We start from the raw sequence: 16,540 nt of genomic DNA on the forward strand, positions 1-16,540 counted from the left end.
AAAAAATATCTTTAACAGGAATGTATAAAACCTGTATCTATTAAGTCTTTATTTCCTACATTAATTTGCAAAAATGATAGTTTATTCCAAGCTAATCATGAATGATTTGTAAATCTAAAGTTAGAAAAGTCTTTAATCACAAGTTATCTTTATAATGACACCATAATTCAAATGTGTTATTATTTGTATTCATATTTTTATGAACACAAGAAAGTTGTCTGACAGAAGTTTGATGAGAGGGATTTGATTCAGAAGATTGAAATATCCTTCAACCTTACTATAAAATATCTTACAAAATGCTCTTTGATCTCACAGCATTAGAATCATCAAGGTTAAGCAAGACATCAGCATGCAAATTCTAATTAAAAGGGGTCCATTATGATACAATTCAGGGAATTTCCACAAAAATCCTTTGGAACAGTATCTTCCCCATTTAAAAGTTAATGTGGTTTCACAGAAAATTAATAATACAATTTGAATAATAATACAATTCGAATCACTTAGCACTAGGAATACAGATATTTGCTTTTTCTTCTATAAATTTGCGCTTATTTGTTCAATGTGTTTACAGGTGCATGTAGTCATTCAATATAATCAATTGATATTTTTTAATTGTTTAATTACATAAACCTGTGCAACTATTTCCAGCCATTTGTTGTGTTAGGAGTGTACCACACAGTAAAATATCTCACCATGATAATTCAATTTAAAGGTTCTGAGGCTTCTCTCTACGTTGTGTGACAAACAGGCTCATATCAATAAGACCGGTTGGAAATCACAAATAGCCCATTGTTACTGTTCTTATTCCACCTCACTTTACTTCCATTTATTACTAATTAATATTTACATTCCTAATAGAAAATTACTAAAATAAAGAAAATTCAAATTTACCAAACTCAACTTAAAATAATGAGTTCATAGAGCAAAAGTATAAACCAACTGTATTAATGAAAATAATAACTGATGAAATAGACAATCCTCCCCTCTTGGGTGCAACATCAATAGCTTAGCTTTTTGACAGCATTTCATTTGTGTTTACCCATCCTGCATTTTATTTCCCTCAAATGCTAAATGGTGACAATACTAACATCTCTTTCATGAAGTAGTTTTGAGAATTAAATGAATACTGTAAAGCACTTAGAATCATATCTGGTACATGATTAAATATTAGCCACTATTAAATATTAATATTTAAATAAATATTAGCCACTATCATTATTATTGCTATTTAACTTTTTGCTAACTTTTTAACATCACAGAGTACTGAAAATGTGAGTCTAGATTAATTGTTATTCTCTATACAGCCAGCTTTCAGACCTCGGAAAAATTATTCAATCACTGAGTCAATTGATTCTCAATTATTTCGGCTGTAAAATAAGCCAATAATTCAATAGTACTGTCCTGGTAGCAGCCTTGTCAGGTTTAAAAATAATGCTCATTGTTTATAGCAGCACAATTTGCAAATGCAAAAATATGGAATCACCCTAAATGCCCATCAACTAACAAGTGGATAAACAAAATGTGGTACATGTACACCACGGAATACTACTCAGCTGTAAAACAGACGAAATAACGGCCTTTGCAGCAACTTGGATGGAGCTGGAGGACATTATTCTAAGTGAAGTAACTCAGGAATGGAACACCAGATATCCAATGTTCTCACTTAAAAGTGGTAGCTAAACTGTGAGGACATAAAGGATAAGAATGATATAAGGAACTTTGGGGACTGAGGGAAAAGGGCAGTAGGGGGAATGAGCGATAAAAGATTACATATTGGGTTCAGTCTACACTGCTCGGGTAAGGGGTGCAAAATCTCGGAAATCACCGCTAAAGAACTTATCCATGTAACCAAAACCTATTGAAATTAAAAATTAATCAATGAATAAATTTTAAAATAAAAATAAAAATAATGCATCTAATTTACCCAGCACAGGCCACAATGTGCCTGTCACATCATAAGCACCTAATAATAAGAAACTTCCTACTATTAGTACCTTCTGTCTAAGTATTCTGATATTTATTTTGGCAATGACCATGTTGAACATTCTAAAGTTGAAAAATTTGACAAATAAATAATGAAAATGAATTGGCAGAAAAATAAATCTCAATTGAATTTTTTAATTATATTTGCAATTATGTTGATTCTTTCTGGAAAGGGCTCTGCAAACTATACATGCTTTACCACAATGAAGATGGTTTTTACAGTACACTTCCAAGCACTAGAAATATATGCTGAACTTTCTTTTTAAGAACATCTATGGATAACCTCTGCTAGACAGAAATTCAAACACACTGTTTCTCCAGTTTTAAAATATACATGTGTGGGTCTGAGTCTATACACACATACGTGCGCACACACACGCACATACCACCAAATCTAATCTCTATAATATTTGGCTCAAATCTAAGCTGGAAAGAGTCTCTACACATAAATTAGGTTACAAAACAGGCTGCCAAAGATAAGTTTCAAATGAGTAGGAAACAAGTAGCACACAGAAGTGGTGGAGAGAGAAAATTAAAAGAGGACAATAAGCAAATAGGGAGAGAAAGAAACATCATCGTACGCAGGAAGGTAAACCCGTATAACTGTTCTTATAGTCAGATCCTTTTGGCCTAAGCAGAAAATTGAGCAAGAAAGCAGTTTATTTTATGTGGACAGAAACTGACTCTGTCAGCAAAATAAAGGTGATTTCTAACTTCATGTGTCAGCCAACAGTTGTGGGTAAACAAGCATTTTCAGGACAGCATTAGGAAATATCAGGAATAAACACCTTCAGAGAAAAATACAACAGCACAAGAATGGCCTAAATAAATATATTCCATTTTTCTCAATGTCTTATTATACTTTGTTTATCTTTCCTTACGTTATTGTTTTTCAAAAAGATACTTTTATTCTCTTTATAAACCAGAGTACTTCATTTCCATAGAGCTCTTGTTAGGTGCCAGACATGGGACCCAATATTACATGTACAAAGATGAAAAGACACAATTTCTAACTTCAAGAGTGGGAAAACACTGGTACCATCTCTCTGTTTGATTTTCTAGGTAATCAAATGTAAAGCAGCTGTGCTATGGGAGGTAAAGAAACCCTTTTCCATTGAGGATGTGGAGGTTGCACCTCCTAAGGCTTATGAAGTTCGCATTAAGGTGAAGTATTTTGCCATTTGTATTTCATTTTACATTTAAAAAACTCAGAGAATATTAAAATGGAAACATCAAAAAATCCACTAAGAGGCATATCTTCTATGATCATCCAGAAAATACAATTACATTTGTTGTCAAGGAAAGGTATAAATATAAATTTTAAATGTTTAATAAGTGATCAAAGAGTACATACAGTATAATTCCGGTAAAATACAAAAGAATTTATATGCTTGTACAGAAAAAAATTCCAAAGGATACATATCAAGACTTCAAAATCAATTAACATTAGATATTTTCCATGTGCTACTTTGCTATTTCTACTTGTTTTTTAAAGCGTGCATTCTTGTATAAGACTTAAATATTTCAGAATCAGTTACTTCACAGATTCTTCTAAATTGTTTAATTCAAGAAGGGAAGGTAGAGAAGGGTTTTAGACTGATTAATCTTGAGGATAAACCGAATCTTTCATATTTAGGAATAGTAGGGAGTATAGCAAAACCCTGAATACATTTTAGAAGCACAATTTCAGGAATCTGGGTATCTTAAATTTATCTAGTTACAATCTTTTCTGAATCTGAACATCTTCTCTTTATTCTGTAGATGGTGACTGTAGGAATCTGTGGCACAGATGACCACGTGGTTAGTGGTACCATGGTGACCCCACTTCCTGTGATTTTAGGCCATGAGGCAGCCGGCATTGTGGAGAGTGTTGGAGAAGGGGTGACTACAGTCAAACCAGGTACAGGATTCACACTCAGGAAACATGCTCATTCACCAACCTAAGATTTCCCAGCCTGGATGAGGAAACCAGCAATGAGGGACCAAAGCGCTTGCAGAAGGTCACCGCGCAGCCAGGACTTCAGGGGTTTCCTCTTTCCCTCTCTGCCTGCCTGACTCAAGCATGTATGTCTTCAGGCAGGCATGTATTCTACCCTTCAACCATTATGTACTGAGTATCTGCTAGATGCCAGGCACCAGGTTGGAGCCTGGAGATATGTGAGGATCAAAAGGGACACAGTGCCTACCTGTGTGGCATTCATAATCTAATAACTTCATGTTAGTGTTGCTGAACACGGTCTTCTTCTATCAGGGCCCAGACAACTAGAAATGGGAGGAGGGAAAAAAATATAAGTATGGAAACTGTTCTGTGCTGAGTTCACAAGGTGGAGGCTACACGGCTACAACTGAATAAACATGACCTTTTCTTAGGTGACCTATGCAGCCATGTCACCAATCTCCTCTTCCAACATGGTCTCTCTTCCTGAGCATGGAATCAATGAAACTGACTAGGTGAAAGGAAATGAAAGAAACATAGAAGGAGCCATCCACCATCAACAATGTCTGCCTTATTATCTTCAGCCATGCTTCAATGTGACTGGTTACAGATTACTAATTATAAAGGGAGAATAACTAGGACATTTCCATACCATCATTTTCACATAAATTTTACCTACAAAATGTTATGGGGCAACTATTTTTCTTGGTCTTGTGGAATAGGTAGCATAAGTAATTAAAAATAAAAATTATGTTTAATTCTAAAAAATCACTTTCATTTTATTTTATTTTATTTTATTTTGTTTTGTTTATTTTGAGACGGAGTCTCACTCTGTCACCCAGGCTACAGTACAGTGGTGCAATCTCAGCTCACTGCAACTTCCACCTCCCAGGTTCCCGCCATTCTCCTGCCTCGGCCTACCGAGTAGCTGGGACCACAGGCGCCCACCACTACGCCTAGCTAATTTTTTGTATTTTTAGTAGAGACGGGGTTTCACCATATTAGCCAGGATGGTCTCAATCTCCTGACTTCGTGATCTGCCCGCCTCAGTCTCCCAAAGTGCTGGGATTACAGTCTAGAAAATCACTTTAGGCACTAGATTGGACCTGCCACTTCACCAAATACTTATTTGAACTGTGAACAGAAAAATAAAATGAACTGTCCAATTTGGGTTTCAGCTCCTACTAATTCCTTTAGTAGTAATAAATTAATAACTACTAAATAATAACTAATAACTGCTAAATTACTACTAAAAATAACTACTAAATAATACTAGTAATCACTAATTAGTTAGTAATAAGTTAATAACAAAATGACACCCTTACTTTTTACCTGTGCTCACTCCACTATAACAGGAAAAGTAGATAATTCACAAATTACCAGCTAAAAACATTTCAAAGTCAGTTCTTATCCTAAAAGTACCTAACTTATTGTGGAGGGTTGAAATTTCCAGAGGAATTTCTGGAATTGTTCTTTGTCCCATTTTTGATAGTTTTCCTCAAAAAAAGAACTAAGATCATTTTAAAAGCATTCATTTCATAATAAAGATGAATCTAGTCACTTTGAAAAGAAAAGAAGTAGTTCAAAATTCTCATTTTTATTGTAAATCAAACTATAACAAAAAACAGGTCTTATCAACATCTAGTGGCACTATTATACCCTACTTTCAACTAAAATTTATATTTATACTTACATTAAGATTTAAATAGTTAAGGATTAAATTAAACATTTGTAAAGCCTCCAGGAGAAATTGATACACTACATAAAAGTAACTATTAATACAGTGGAAGCAATTTTTCTAATCCATGTTTTCCCATATTTGCATTTCCTCTCTAGGAATCTTCAGGCACTTATAAACCCAAACTGGAAACAAGGCTGTGGCAGGCAGTGACAAATGACGTAGTTGTCATTGAACTGTATTTCTTGGAGACTTTTAAAGACACATGCTTCTAATATTTCAAAGACATGTGAGCTTTAAGTTTATGCTCTATTAATACTGGATAGAAATTGTAAAATAATTTGTTTTATCCCTCTCCAGGTGATAAAGTCATCCCACTCGCTCTTCCTCAGTGTGGAAAATGCAGAATTTGTAAAACCCCGGAAAGGAACTACTGCTTGAAAAACGAGTAGGTTTCTGATGCTCTCCCTGCACAGACATTGAGTTTGCACATTAGTTATGCTCCTGTCTCATTCCTTTGTGTGTCTGTGTATTGCACTGCCCAGTGTGAGCAATCCTCGGGGGACCCTGCAGGATGGCACCAGCAGGTTCACCTGCAGGGGGAAGCCCATCCACCACTTCCTCGGTGTCAGCACCTTCTCCCAATACACGGTGGTGGATGAGAATGCAGTAGCCAAAATTGACGCAGCCTCACCCATGGAGAAAGTCTGCCTTATTGGCTGTGGATTTTCAACTGGTTATGGGTCTGCAGTCAAAGTTGCCAAGGTAAGAATGACAACGGGTGATAAAAACAGTTACATGCAGACTGTCAGGAACCCAAATGGAAGCAATTTCTCCCAAGAATCAAAAGAATATTTTTGTAGATTTTGAATGTTGGCTAAGAATAGAAACACAATTCAGAAAGAATTGAGAGCACATGCTAGAAATTTCATGTGTTTATCAGATTAAAAAGTTGTTGAGAGTTAAGAAAATGTAAAGATTTCATTTTCAATAATTACTCTTCTGTATTTGCTCTTTATGAGATCATGAAATATTAGGCCTGAGAACTCATTTAGTAATTCATTCAACAATTGGAGAGCACCTATACATGCCTCAGGCACTAGAGTTTCTGCTAAGTTCTGAGATAGCAAAAGTAAATGAAATGAAGTGTTTGTCCTTGAGGAGCATCTAGTCTGCGGATCCTCTACTCCCAGAATTAGGAGCAACAGTAGAGTCCAAAACCTCACCTGATGCACTTCCACACCAAGGCTCACCCACTCTGTGGATTCTTAGACGGAAAGTAATGAAGCTTCAGTGATGCGTAATTCACTCATTATGGGATTTCACTGCTAAAACGAACTCCCCTGCCATGAACACACACATATATTTCAGAAGTGGTAAATTTCAAGCGAAAATTCTTTAAAGGCTCCTCGTCTGAGTAGGCTGAAAATCTAGTAGTATGCTTTATTTTATGAAAGCAAGGTCCAGAGTTATAAAGATATTTGACCACAGTCTCAGTGCTGAGACTAAAATATCTTTTTAATATGAGAACTGAGATTAAAATATGTTTTTCAAATCTCCTGCTGAATCTTAGCTCGCAATACATAATTATTAGTGTTTTAAAATCACAGTCACGAGTCTTATATTTTTCTAAGTAAGGTAGAAAATGCTGTTGTCCCCATAGTATGAATAACACTTGGTGAATGAATGAGTGAATAGACACCCTTAAGGGAATATAAGGATGAGATTACTTGGGACAGGAAAGCATGTCACCCACAATGAAGACTGACTGTGGGAGACTAGGTTTAATAAATAACCACTAGCCAACCAAAAAAAAAAAATTCAGAAGGCATCTTTTCCAAATTTCTGACTTTAGCACTTAGTATCTTGTTCAGTTGCCTCATCCGTGCTAGCAGGTGGTCAAAGTGAGCCTACCCAAGACAGAAGATGAGGCTACTCATAACAGTAGATTGTATTTATTATTGACATATAGACAAATGTTTCATTGCTATGTTGTTCACTAGTGTATTTTTAAAGCAGGGATATACTTGTCACAACTACTGAACATAAATGAACCAAGGCGTTAATTACAGAGGGTTTAAGTGGAATATTTTTCAGTCTCCTGGAGTAGAATTTTCCACTTATTTTATTTTCCAAATATTGCCTTGGTGTATGTATGAGATATTGAAGCTGACTATCATGGGATTTCAGCAATCGAGAGTCCCTTCAAGACTGTAATCACTGCCATCTGGATCTCAAAGATCATCCAGTCCCCTGGTTCCTAGCCTGACTTTCCCATTGGAGTCACCTGGGGAGTGAGTTCCACCTGCAGAGATTCTCATTTAATTGACATGAGCTGTGACCTGAACAGTGGGATAGTTTGTAAAGCTCCCCAGAAGAATCTAATATGCATCAGTTTGACAACCACTCAACTAGTTCATCCCCTTGAATTTAAAAATAAAGCAACCGAAGTCAGAAGAGATTTTGATAAAAGGTTGGACAGAAGAGTCTGAGTAGCTCTTGATAAACACGTAGGCATGGCACTTTATAAAGCTTAGGCACTTTCTAACAATCATTACTTAATCCATTTTTGCATTTTCTGAAAACATAGGTCACCCCAGGCTCTACCTGTGCTGTGTTTGGCCTAGGAGGGGTCGGCCTATCTGCTGTTATGGGCTGTAAAGCAGCTGGAGCAGCCAGAATCATTGCGGTGGACATCAACAAGGACAAATTTGCAAAGGCCAAAGAGTTGGGTGCCACTGAATGCATCAACCCTCAAGACTACAAGAAACCCATCCAGGAGGTGCTAAAGGAAATGACTGATGGAGGTGTGGATTTTTCGTTTGAAGTCATCGGTCGGCTTGATACCATGGTATGTACCATGACATGCCCTGAGATTTCTGCCTGTGCAACCTGGAAGATGCATTTAGGCAGCAAAATATATGTTCTATGTATAAAGGATATTTTTAATGATGAATGGAAATTTCCCATCATCTATTACCTGATTGTTTAATTTTTGTTATGGGAAATCTTTTCTTCCATCAACTATGCAAACCTGTCTCAAGTCATATTTCCTCTAGAGGAAAAGCAAAGGGCTTGTTTTTCTTAACTGAGCATTTACAGATTTACTTTATTAATTTTTAGTTTAAAACTGTAAGTTCAAGTAAACATAAATAATACAAATTCTGTTCTCAAATTGAAATGTTTTATTTTTCTCCCACATTCTTAAAAAAAAGGCTCAATAATTTTGCATATGTTCTTAATAAATTCCAAATTTTTAACATGTTAGTATTTGGCCAAAAGAAATGAGCAATTTTAGGCCAACTGCTGTTTTATTAACAACAATATGCCCTAAGGAAATTGACTGCTTTGAGACATCACTGTATTTTATCACATAAACGGGACAGTGCCTGGCACATAGCTAGTACCCAATACTAGTTGGACTGAATACTTTGAAAAGTCAACAGTCTCTACTAAAAATACAAAAATTAGCCAGGTATGGTGGTGTAGCGCATACCGGCAATCTCAGCTACTCGGGAGGCTGAGACAAGACAATCACTTGAACCCATGAGGCGGAGGTTGCAGTGAGCCAAGATCGCGCCATTGTACTCCAGCCTGGATAACATAGTGAAACTCCATCTCAAAAAAAAAAAAAGGAAAGAAAAAAGAAAAAAAAAAAGAAAAGTCCATTGACTTTACCATCCCCTAGAATTTAAAAGCTAAGCATCTCATAGCATTGCTTATAGATTATATGAGACAACGCATGTGATATAGTTAGCACAGTGCTGCCTGTCATATGGTAAGCTCCCAATAAATATCAGCTGTCTTTTTTTTTTTTTTTTTTTTTTTTTTTTTTTTTGAGACAGGGTCTCACTCTGTCACCTAGGCTGAAATGCAGTGGCATAATTATAACTTGCTGTAGCCTCCATCCCCTGGACTCAAGCAATTCTCCTACCTCAGCCTCCAAAGGTGCTGAGAGTATAGGCATGAGCCACCACACCCAGCCTCAGTTGGCTTATTGATATGAAATATTATTTCTAATCTTGCAGTGCTTACGTCGTCTTTGGCTTATTACATGGTATTTCTTCCAAACAGTTACAAATATCAATTGCAATGGGAAACACATCTCTAGCTATATTTCACCTACCCAGAATTCTCTAGAATCCTACTCAAAAAGTCTCCAGAAACCAACAAATTTCCATTGCTGAGGTTTTCTAGAAGGTCCAGCAGTGTGGGTAACAGGGAGTGGCACCCTAAGATCAAAGCACTCGGCAGCCTTGGCCTGGGACAGATGCCACAAAGGAATAAAATGTCAAAAGAATTCAACATTTTCCAGGGCTACAGCTTTTCACCTTATGCTCTTTTTCTATATTTTCATCCATTTTCTCATGTGGAACTCGAGTGTACCTTATCTCAAGATACCAAATGTCTGACAGCCACATGTTCTGAGGATGTGTGGTCTTCCAAAGGTCAGAATCCAAAATCAAAGAACTAATCATTATATACCTATGGGATCCTAAACCATTTTCTAACTACAGAATGTGTTCCAAAAGCTGACTGGAAAACATTTTCTGAAATGTCTCTTGAGGTTTCCAAATAATCAGTATATTTTAATGTAAAACCAATATGTATTTGGGGAGATAATAAAACAACATTTAAAACATGTCCATTTGAGAAATGGACAGTAGAGTAGGAACCCACTTAAGAGGGAGACTATCAGTGGACAAAAGACAAATTTCAGTGATATAATCATTTATCTTATTCACAATCAATATATCTGGTTGAAAGTACTGGCCTCAAAATACCTATGTAATATATCAATGAAAAATGAATTAACTAACTCACAGATCAACTGAGAATTACGTGATGATGAAATTTTACGCTTTATGTATGTTTATAATGATGTCTGCCTCCTTATTCCTTTTTTAGGAAGAATTAAGTGCACTCCAATTTATTCATCCATTCTTTCATTAAAAAAAAAAAAAAAAAAACACTTTCTGGGCATTTCCTAAATCCACAGCACTATCCTATGCAAAAAAGGGGAATGAAGGAGCAAACGACATAATCTATTTCCTCTACACACTCACAGTCCAGCTAAGCCTATTACATGATATTCTGCATTATGAGTAGAAACTATGCAACTCCACGTTAAAGATGCCAAATATTCACTTTATTCCAGATGGCTTCCCTGTTATGTTGTCATGAGGCATGTGGCACAAGCGTCATCATAGGGGTACCTCCTGATTCCCAGAACCTCTCAATAAACCCTATGCTGCTACTGACTGGACGCACCTGGAAGGGGGCTGTTTATGGTGGTATGTAGTTGGGCTCAAGTGCCAAATTCTCATTAACATCAATATATCTCCACTTCTACAACTGACAAGTCAAGGTTTTGAAAACAAATCAAAAATAAATTAAAATTCCTTTTCTATCTACAGTCTCCAAATCAACTAGATATGGAACTAATGCAGACAGAAGGTCCCAATATAAACTCTTCTGTTGTCACCATAACCCAGGATCTTTCATCTCCATCTGTTTTTGTACTTGTGACTGTGTAAGGCATGGACATTTTTAGTAGAACATGGAAATCTACAACAATATTTCATATCTATGCCCAAATTTAGACAACTGATAAATTTGCTCCTCTACTTTGGGCACAAATATCTATACTATTATTTCTATGTGAGAGACAAAAGAACTAAGAAACTTTGTTTATCTTTGTGTTTGTTTTTTTTTTAAGTCAAGGCACCGTAAAAGCATATTGAAGTACTCTATCTCTTCTTATCCTCAGTTATAGCAGTCTGGAATGAAGCACCTTTTCTAAATTTTCATTTATTTGGAAAATCTCTTCAATTCTTCTACTGACCCTGGTCAAATCCAACAATGATACTGTCTTCTTTTCAGGCTTTAAGAGTAAAGAAGATATCCCAAAACTTGTGGCTGATTTTATGGCTAAGAAGTTTTCACTGGATGCTTTAATAACCCATGTTTTACCTTTTGAAAAAATAAATGAAGGCTTTGACCTGCTTCGCTCTGGGAAAAGGTAGAGTTTAAGTTAGTTTTCTGTTTTGCTTTTTTTTTTTTCTACCACAGGGGATTGTCTAGCAGAGAATGAAAAAAGTGGAAGGATGAGAAAAAATAGTCTCTTGGTTTTCCATTACCTGTTTAGTCCTTGCATGCAGCGCTTGTAGGATCATACTGTGAAAGCTAAAACCAGTTGCTTTGCATTTCCTATTCTGCTGAAGTCAAATTATGTTGATTACTGCAAATCTGAATGATCTGAGCCACTCAGCCTTCCTTAAAAGAGAACACTCACATTTGCCAAAAAAAACAAAAAACAAAAAAAACCCACAAAAAAGCAAGTCTATTTAAACAACCATAATTATAACATGGTGACTTTGAATCCTCATCCTTCTACCTATATAAAGCTGACACTAAGTGTCTGCATATTTAAATAATTTTCAGGACATCCTCAACATTTTCATTGCAGGAGTAGGTGGAACTACATTGGGATTGTTTTCTAGGTAGATAATACTAGTTTTTCTCTTTTTCTTTTGTAGTTTAAGAAAACTTTTTTACCAATATAAGTTATCATAAAAGAGAAGAGTACTAAGCACTATTTTAAATGTTTGTCGTACATTTTCTCCGAAGCTTAGAAAAATAAGCCAATTCTTTTTCCTATCTCTAACATTTAACAGTTACAACCAGCTAGCAAAATGCATTTTGTCACCTGCATTTACATGAGGCACAACTGGAAACAGGCAGTTATATCTAACCTTTGTCTTCTAGTCCAGAGTCTGAGATTTTTCTGCTATCCCACACTTATTTTCATGAGATTTTCAACTCTAAATAGTATTTCTTTGGCATTCACACAATCATTATACTAGATACTTTAAATGACAACATTCTTGAGGAAGGAAAGAAACTAGCACTCACAGACCACCAGCTGTTCTACTAAGTATCTTACCTGCATTATCTCATGTGATTCCCAAAGGATGCTCAGTGTCAGTCTCTATCTCACTATCTTAGAGAAGAGAAACTGAGACACGGAGAAGACATGACTTTGCCAAAATCATCAAGTGGTAAGAAGGAGAGCCAGGATTCAAAAGTAGGTCTTGTTATTAGCAAATCTATTCACTTTCTACTGCCCCTCAAGAGTGCGTGTACATATGGAAAACAGTAGTCATCAAAGGTTAGTTATCATTGTCATTATTATTACCATTGACATCATCATTGGGATCATCATCATAAGATTGAAAAGATGATGGTAAATACAGAGATGAACAAAACCAGAGGACAGTGTTGAGCAACATAAGAAGTCATGAGGCATGCCTAAATTCATTTTATGAGAATGTCATGTAGTAATATGCATATGTAAATATAATTAATCCTATCAATAAGCAAAGATTTAAAATTGTAATATTGAATATTGGTAAGAATAAGGTGAGTTGGGCACTTTCATGTACTTTCAGTAGTAATTGATACATACTTCTGGAAAAGCAATTTGGTAATATGTATCAGAAACCCTTAAAAAAATAACTGAATCATTTGCCCCAACAATTCCATTTCTTTTTTTTTTCTTTTATTTATTTATTTATTTATTTTTTAATTATTATTATACTTTAAGTTCTAGGGTACATGTGCATAACGTGCAGGTTTGTTACATATGTATACTTGTGCCATGTTGCTGTGCTACACCCATCAACTCGTCAGCACCCATTAGAATGGCAATCATTAAAAAGTCAGGAAACAACAGGTGCTGGAGAGGATGTGGAGAAATAGGAACACTTTTACACTGTTGGTGGGATTGTAAACTAGTTCAACCATTATGGAGAACAGTATGGCGATTCCTCAAGGATCTAGAACTAGATGTACCATATGACCCAGCCATCCCATTACTGGGTATATACCCAAAGGATTATAAATCATGCTGCTATAAAGACACATGCACATATATGTTTATTGCGGCACTATTCACAATAGCAAAGACTTGGAATCAACCCAAGTGTCCATCAGTGACAGACTGGATTAAGAAACAATTCCATTTCTAGAAATCTATTCTACAGAAATAATCAACTATTCAAACATACATATATGTTTACTCGTTAGAACTTTAGAAATATTCTAAAGTTCAACACAAGGAAAATAAATTCATAAATTCCAGTCATCTATTAGAAATGAATGAAACCACCAAAAAGAAATGACTTCATTGGGAAATTCTCATGATGTAATTTCAGGCTCATTTAATGAAGAATATAAATTGTATATATTGTATATGCAATGTCTCAAATTTTCATCAAAAACAGTAAAACATGCACATATTTCTAGAAAAAGTTCATAGAAATTCAGGAAAATATTGAGAATTATTTCTAGGTTGGGGGATTATGGATTACTTTTACTTTCTTCTTCCTGCTGTCTTGCATTCTCTGAATTATGTGCATATATTTTTCTCATATATGCATATGCATATACATATATATGTTAAAAATTAAAGTTATTAAAGAGTCACAAAGACCATCATTTTCTAAAAATATTTACTCGTGAGAAGTTGGTTTATAGAAGAAGCATTAGTTCTAGTGTAAATGTTCCATTTGTAATCTTCACAAGAATGAAGAATCTTAGAATTAATACAAATCGACTTCATTCTCTACTTCTAAGAATCCTTAAACATCTCTGTATCAAAGGTCTTTTAAATTTCCAGCATGGTCTTTGTTAAATTATCAGTTCTTTCAGGCAAGTTATCCATCATCTTACGATTTTTGCAAATTTGTATTTGGGTTTGAATCCCAACACTCCATACAAGATGTGCTACCAGAACAAGTTACATATCTTTCTAAGTCTCAGTTTTTATAATCTCTAAAACAGAAATAATATGGAAACCTACCTCCTAGTGTTGATGTTTAGGTTGAAGTTTAAGAAAATGTGCAAAGAATGTGAAAAATAGTAAGAACTAACTGCAAGTTATTATCTAGTGTTGTTTTATATTCCTTATTATACTAGGGATGTGGGCATGCAAAAATGATTTTTTGAAGATGCTAATGTAGTATTGAAGTCTAAATGACAGGCATATTCAGGATGTTGTGAGTGAGATTAAGATTGGAGAAAAAAATAAAAATAAAAAATAAAAAGAAAGAGAACACCAAAAAAGATGAACTTCCTTTGACTTGAACCAAATGTATGGGGACGGAAATAGGGTAGCTGGGATCACAGACAGATTTTCACTAAGACAACTCAGATGCTCCTTGGACTCTCACATGGAAGCATGTGGGTTGTCTAAATGTTAACACAATGTCTCTTCTTTCCTATTGCAGTATCCGTACCATCCTGACCTTTTGAAACAATAGAGATGCCTTCCCTTGTAGCAGTCTTCAGCCTCCTCTACCCTACATGATCTGGAGCAACAGCTGGGAAATATCATAATTCTGCTCTTCAGAGATGTATTCAATAAATTACACATGGGGGCTTTCCAAAGAAATGGAAATTGATGGGAAATTATTTTTCAAGCAAAAATTTAAAATTCAAGTGAGAATTAAATAAAGTGTTGAACATCAGCTGGGGAATTGAAGCCAATAAACTGTTCTTCTCAACCATTCTACTGTGTCATCTTTGCCATTGAGGAAAAATATTTCCTGTGACTTCTTGCATTTTTGGTATCTTCATAATCTTTAGTCATTGAACCCAGTGGAGGGGAACCTTCACTTGCCCTGAACACACACCTGCTGGGCCACTGTGCTTGAAATCTCCTACCTCTATCTCAATTTTCACTGTCGGCATTCTCCTTTTTTAAATAAAATGTACCAAATTCCTAGGGTAAAAGCTATGGTAAGGTAAAGGATAGACTCACATTTACAAGTAGTGAAGGTCCAAGAGTTCTAAATGCAAGAAATTTCTTGGGAACTCATATAAAATGTCCCACATTTACTGCAGTAAAGGGTAGTGTTTTTATGGCTTTTATACTATTTCTTTATAGTTGATGTACAATTGATTTTTAAAAATAATAGCAGATTTCTTGCTTCATATGACAAAGGCTCAATTACCAATTGTAAAAAATGAACTATTTCCAGAATCATGTTCAAAAAATCTGTAATTTTTGCTCATGAAAGTGCTTCATTGACTAAATTGTATTAGTCTATGGCTATACATGATTATTTAGATGATGACTGAAAATGCATGTAAAATAATTAAAAGCTATATGGTGGCTTTAAGTGTAGATATGGGGTGGCAAATGCTGTGAATGCAGAAAAAAAGTTGATAACTGAGAAATGGCACAAACACCTTAAGCAATATTTTTCCCTAGTCGATATATACACACACATACATATATACACATATACAAACGTCTATTTTTGCAAAATTGTTTTCAGTCTATAACTTTTCTATTAACTACCATGTCTTAAAATCAATTCTATAATCCTAGCATTCGTTTAATATTCTGAATATGTAAGGACCTGTGGTGCCCATTCGTTAATGTTTTCCCACTCTCAGGGGAAGGATTTGCATTTTGAGCTTTATCTGTAAATGTGGCATGCAAAGATTATTCCTGGTAAAGGAGGTAGCTGTCTCCAAAAATGCTATTGTTGCAATATCTACATTCTATTTCATATTATGAAAGACCTTAGACATAAAGTAAAATAGTTTATCATTTACTGTGTGATCTTCAGTAAGTCCCTCAGGCTCTCTGAGCTTATTCATCCTTTGTTTTGAAAAAATTACTCAACCTACCCATTACAGCTTAACCAAGATTAAATGGGATGATGTTAATGAAAGAGCTTTGCCAACTAAGAAGGGCCATGTAATGTGAGTAACTTGATTTTTTTTGTCAAAAATGCTAAAGGTTGGGGGGCGCGGTGTCCCTGTAATCCCAACACTTTGGGAGGCCAAGACGGTTGATGACTTTAGGTCAGGAGTTCGAGACCAGCCTGGTCAACATAGTGAAACCCCATCTCTCCTAAAAATGCAAAAAT

General features: G+C 35.4%; 1 protein-coding gene across 2 annotated transcripts in view; it reads left to right on the plus strand.

The window, feature by feature from the left end:
* LOC126954775 (alcohol dehydrogenase 1A) overlaps positions 1 to 16,222 on the plus strand; it is a 78,415-nt gene extending 62,193 nt beyond the window's left edge. Inside the window, exons 3-10 of one of the 2 annotated variants that reach the window (XM_050790652.1) lie at positions 3,079 to 3,147; positions 3,745 to 3,883; positions 5,958 to 6,045; positions 6,143 to 6,362; positions 8,188 to 8,448; positions 10,756 to 10,891; positions 11,481 to 11,619; positions 14,888 to 16,222. In XM_050790652.1, coding sequence (XP_050646609.1) covers positions 3,079 to 3,147; positions 3,745 to 3,883; positions 5,958 to 6,045; positions 6,143 to 6,362; positions 8,188 to 8,448; positions 10,756 to 10,891; positions 11,481 to 11,619; positions 14,888 to 14,912 — 1,077 coding nt within the window. In that variant the 3' untranslated portion in view covers positions 14,913 to 16,222. Of the gene's footprint in view, positions 1 to 3,045; positions 3,148 to 3,744; positions 3,884 to 5,957; positions 6,046 to 6,142; positions 6,363 to 8,187; positions 8,449 to 10,755; positions 10,892 to 11,480; positions 11,620 to 14,887 lie in introns of both variants that reach the window. The other variant, XM_050790651.1, reaches the window with a different exon arrangement.
* Positions 16,223 to 16,540: the final 318 nt, after the last annotated feature.

Source organism: Macaca thibetana, chromosome 5 (assembly GCF_024542745.1).
Source record: "Macaca thibetana thibetana isolate TM-01 chromosome 5, ASM2454274v1, whole genome shotgun sequence".
In the NCBI taxonomy this organism is placed as follows: Eukaryota; Metazoa; Chordata; class Mammalia; order Primates; family Cercopithecidae; genus Macaca; species Macaca thibetana.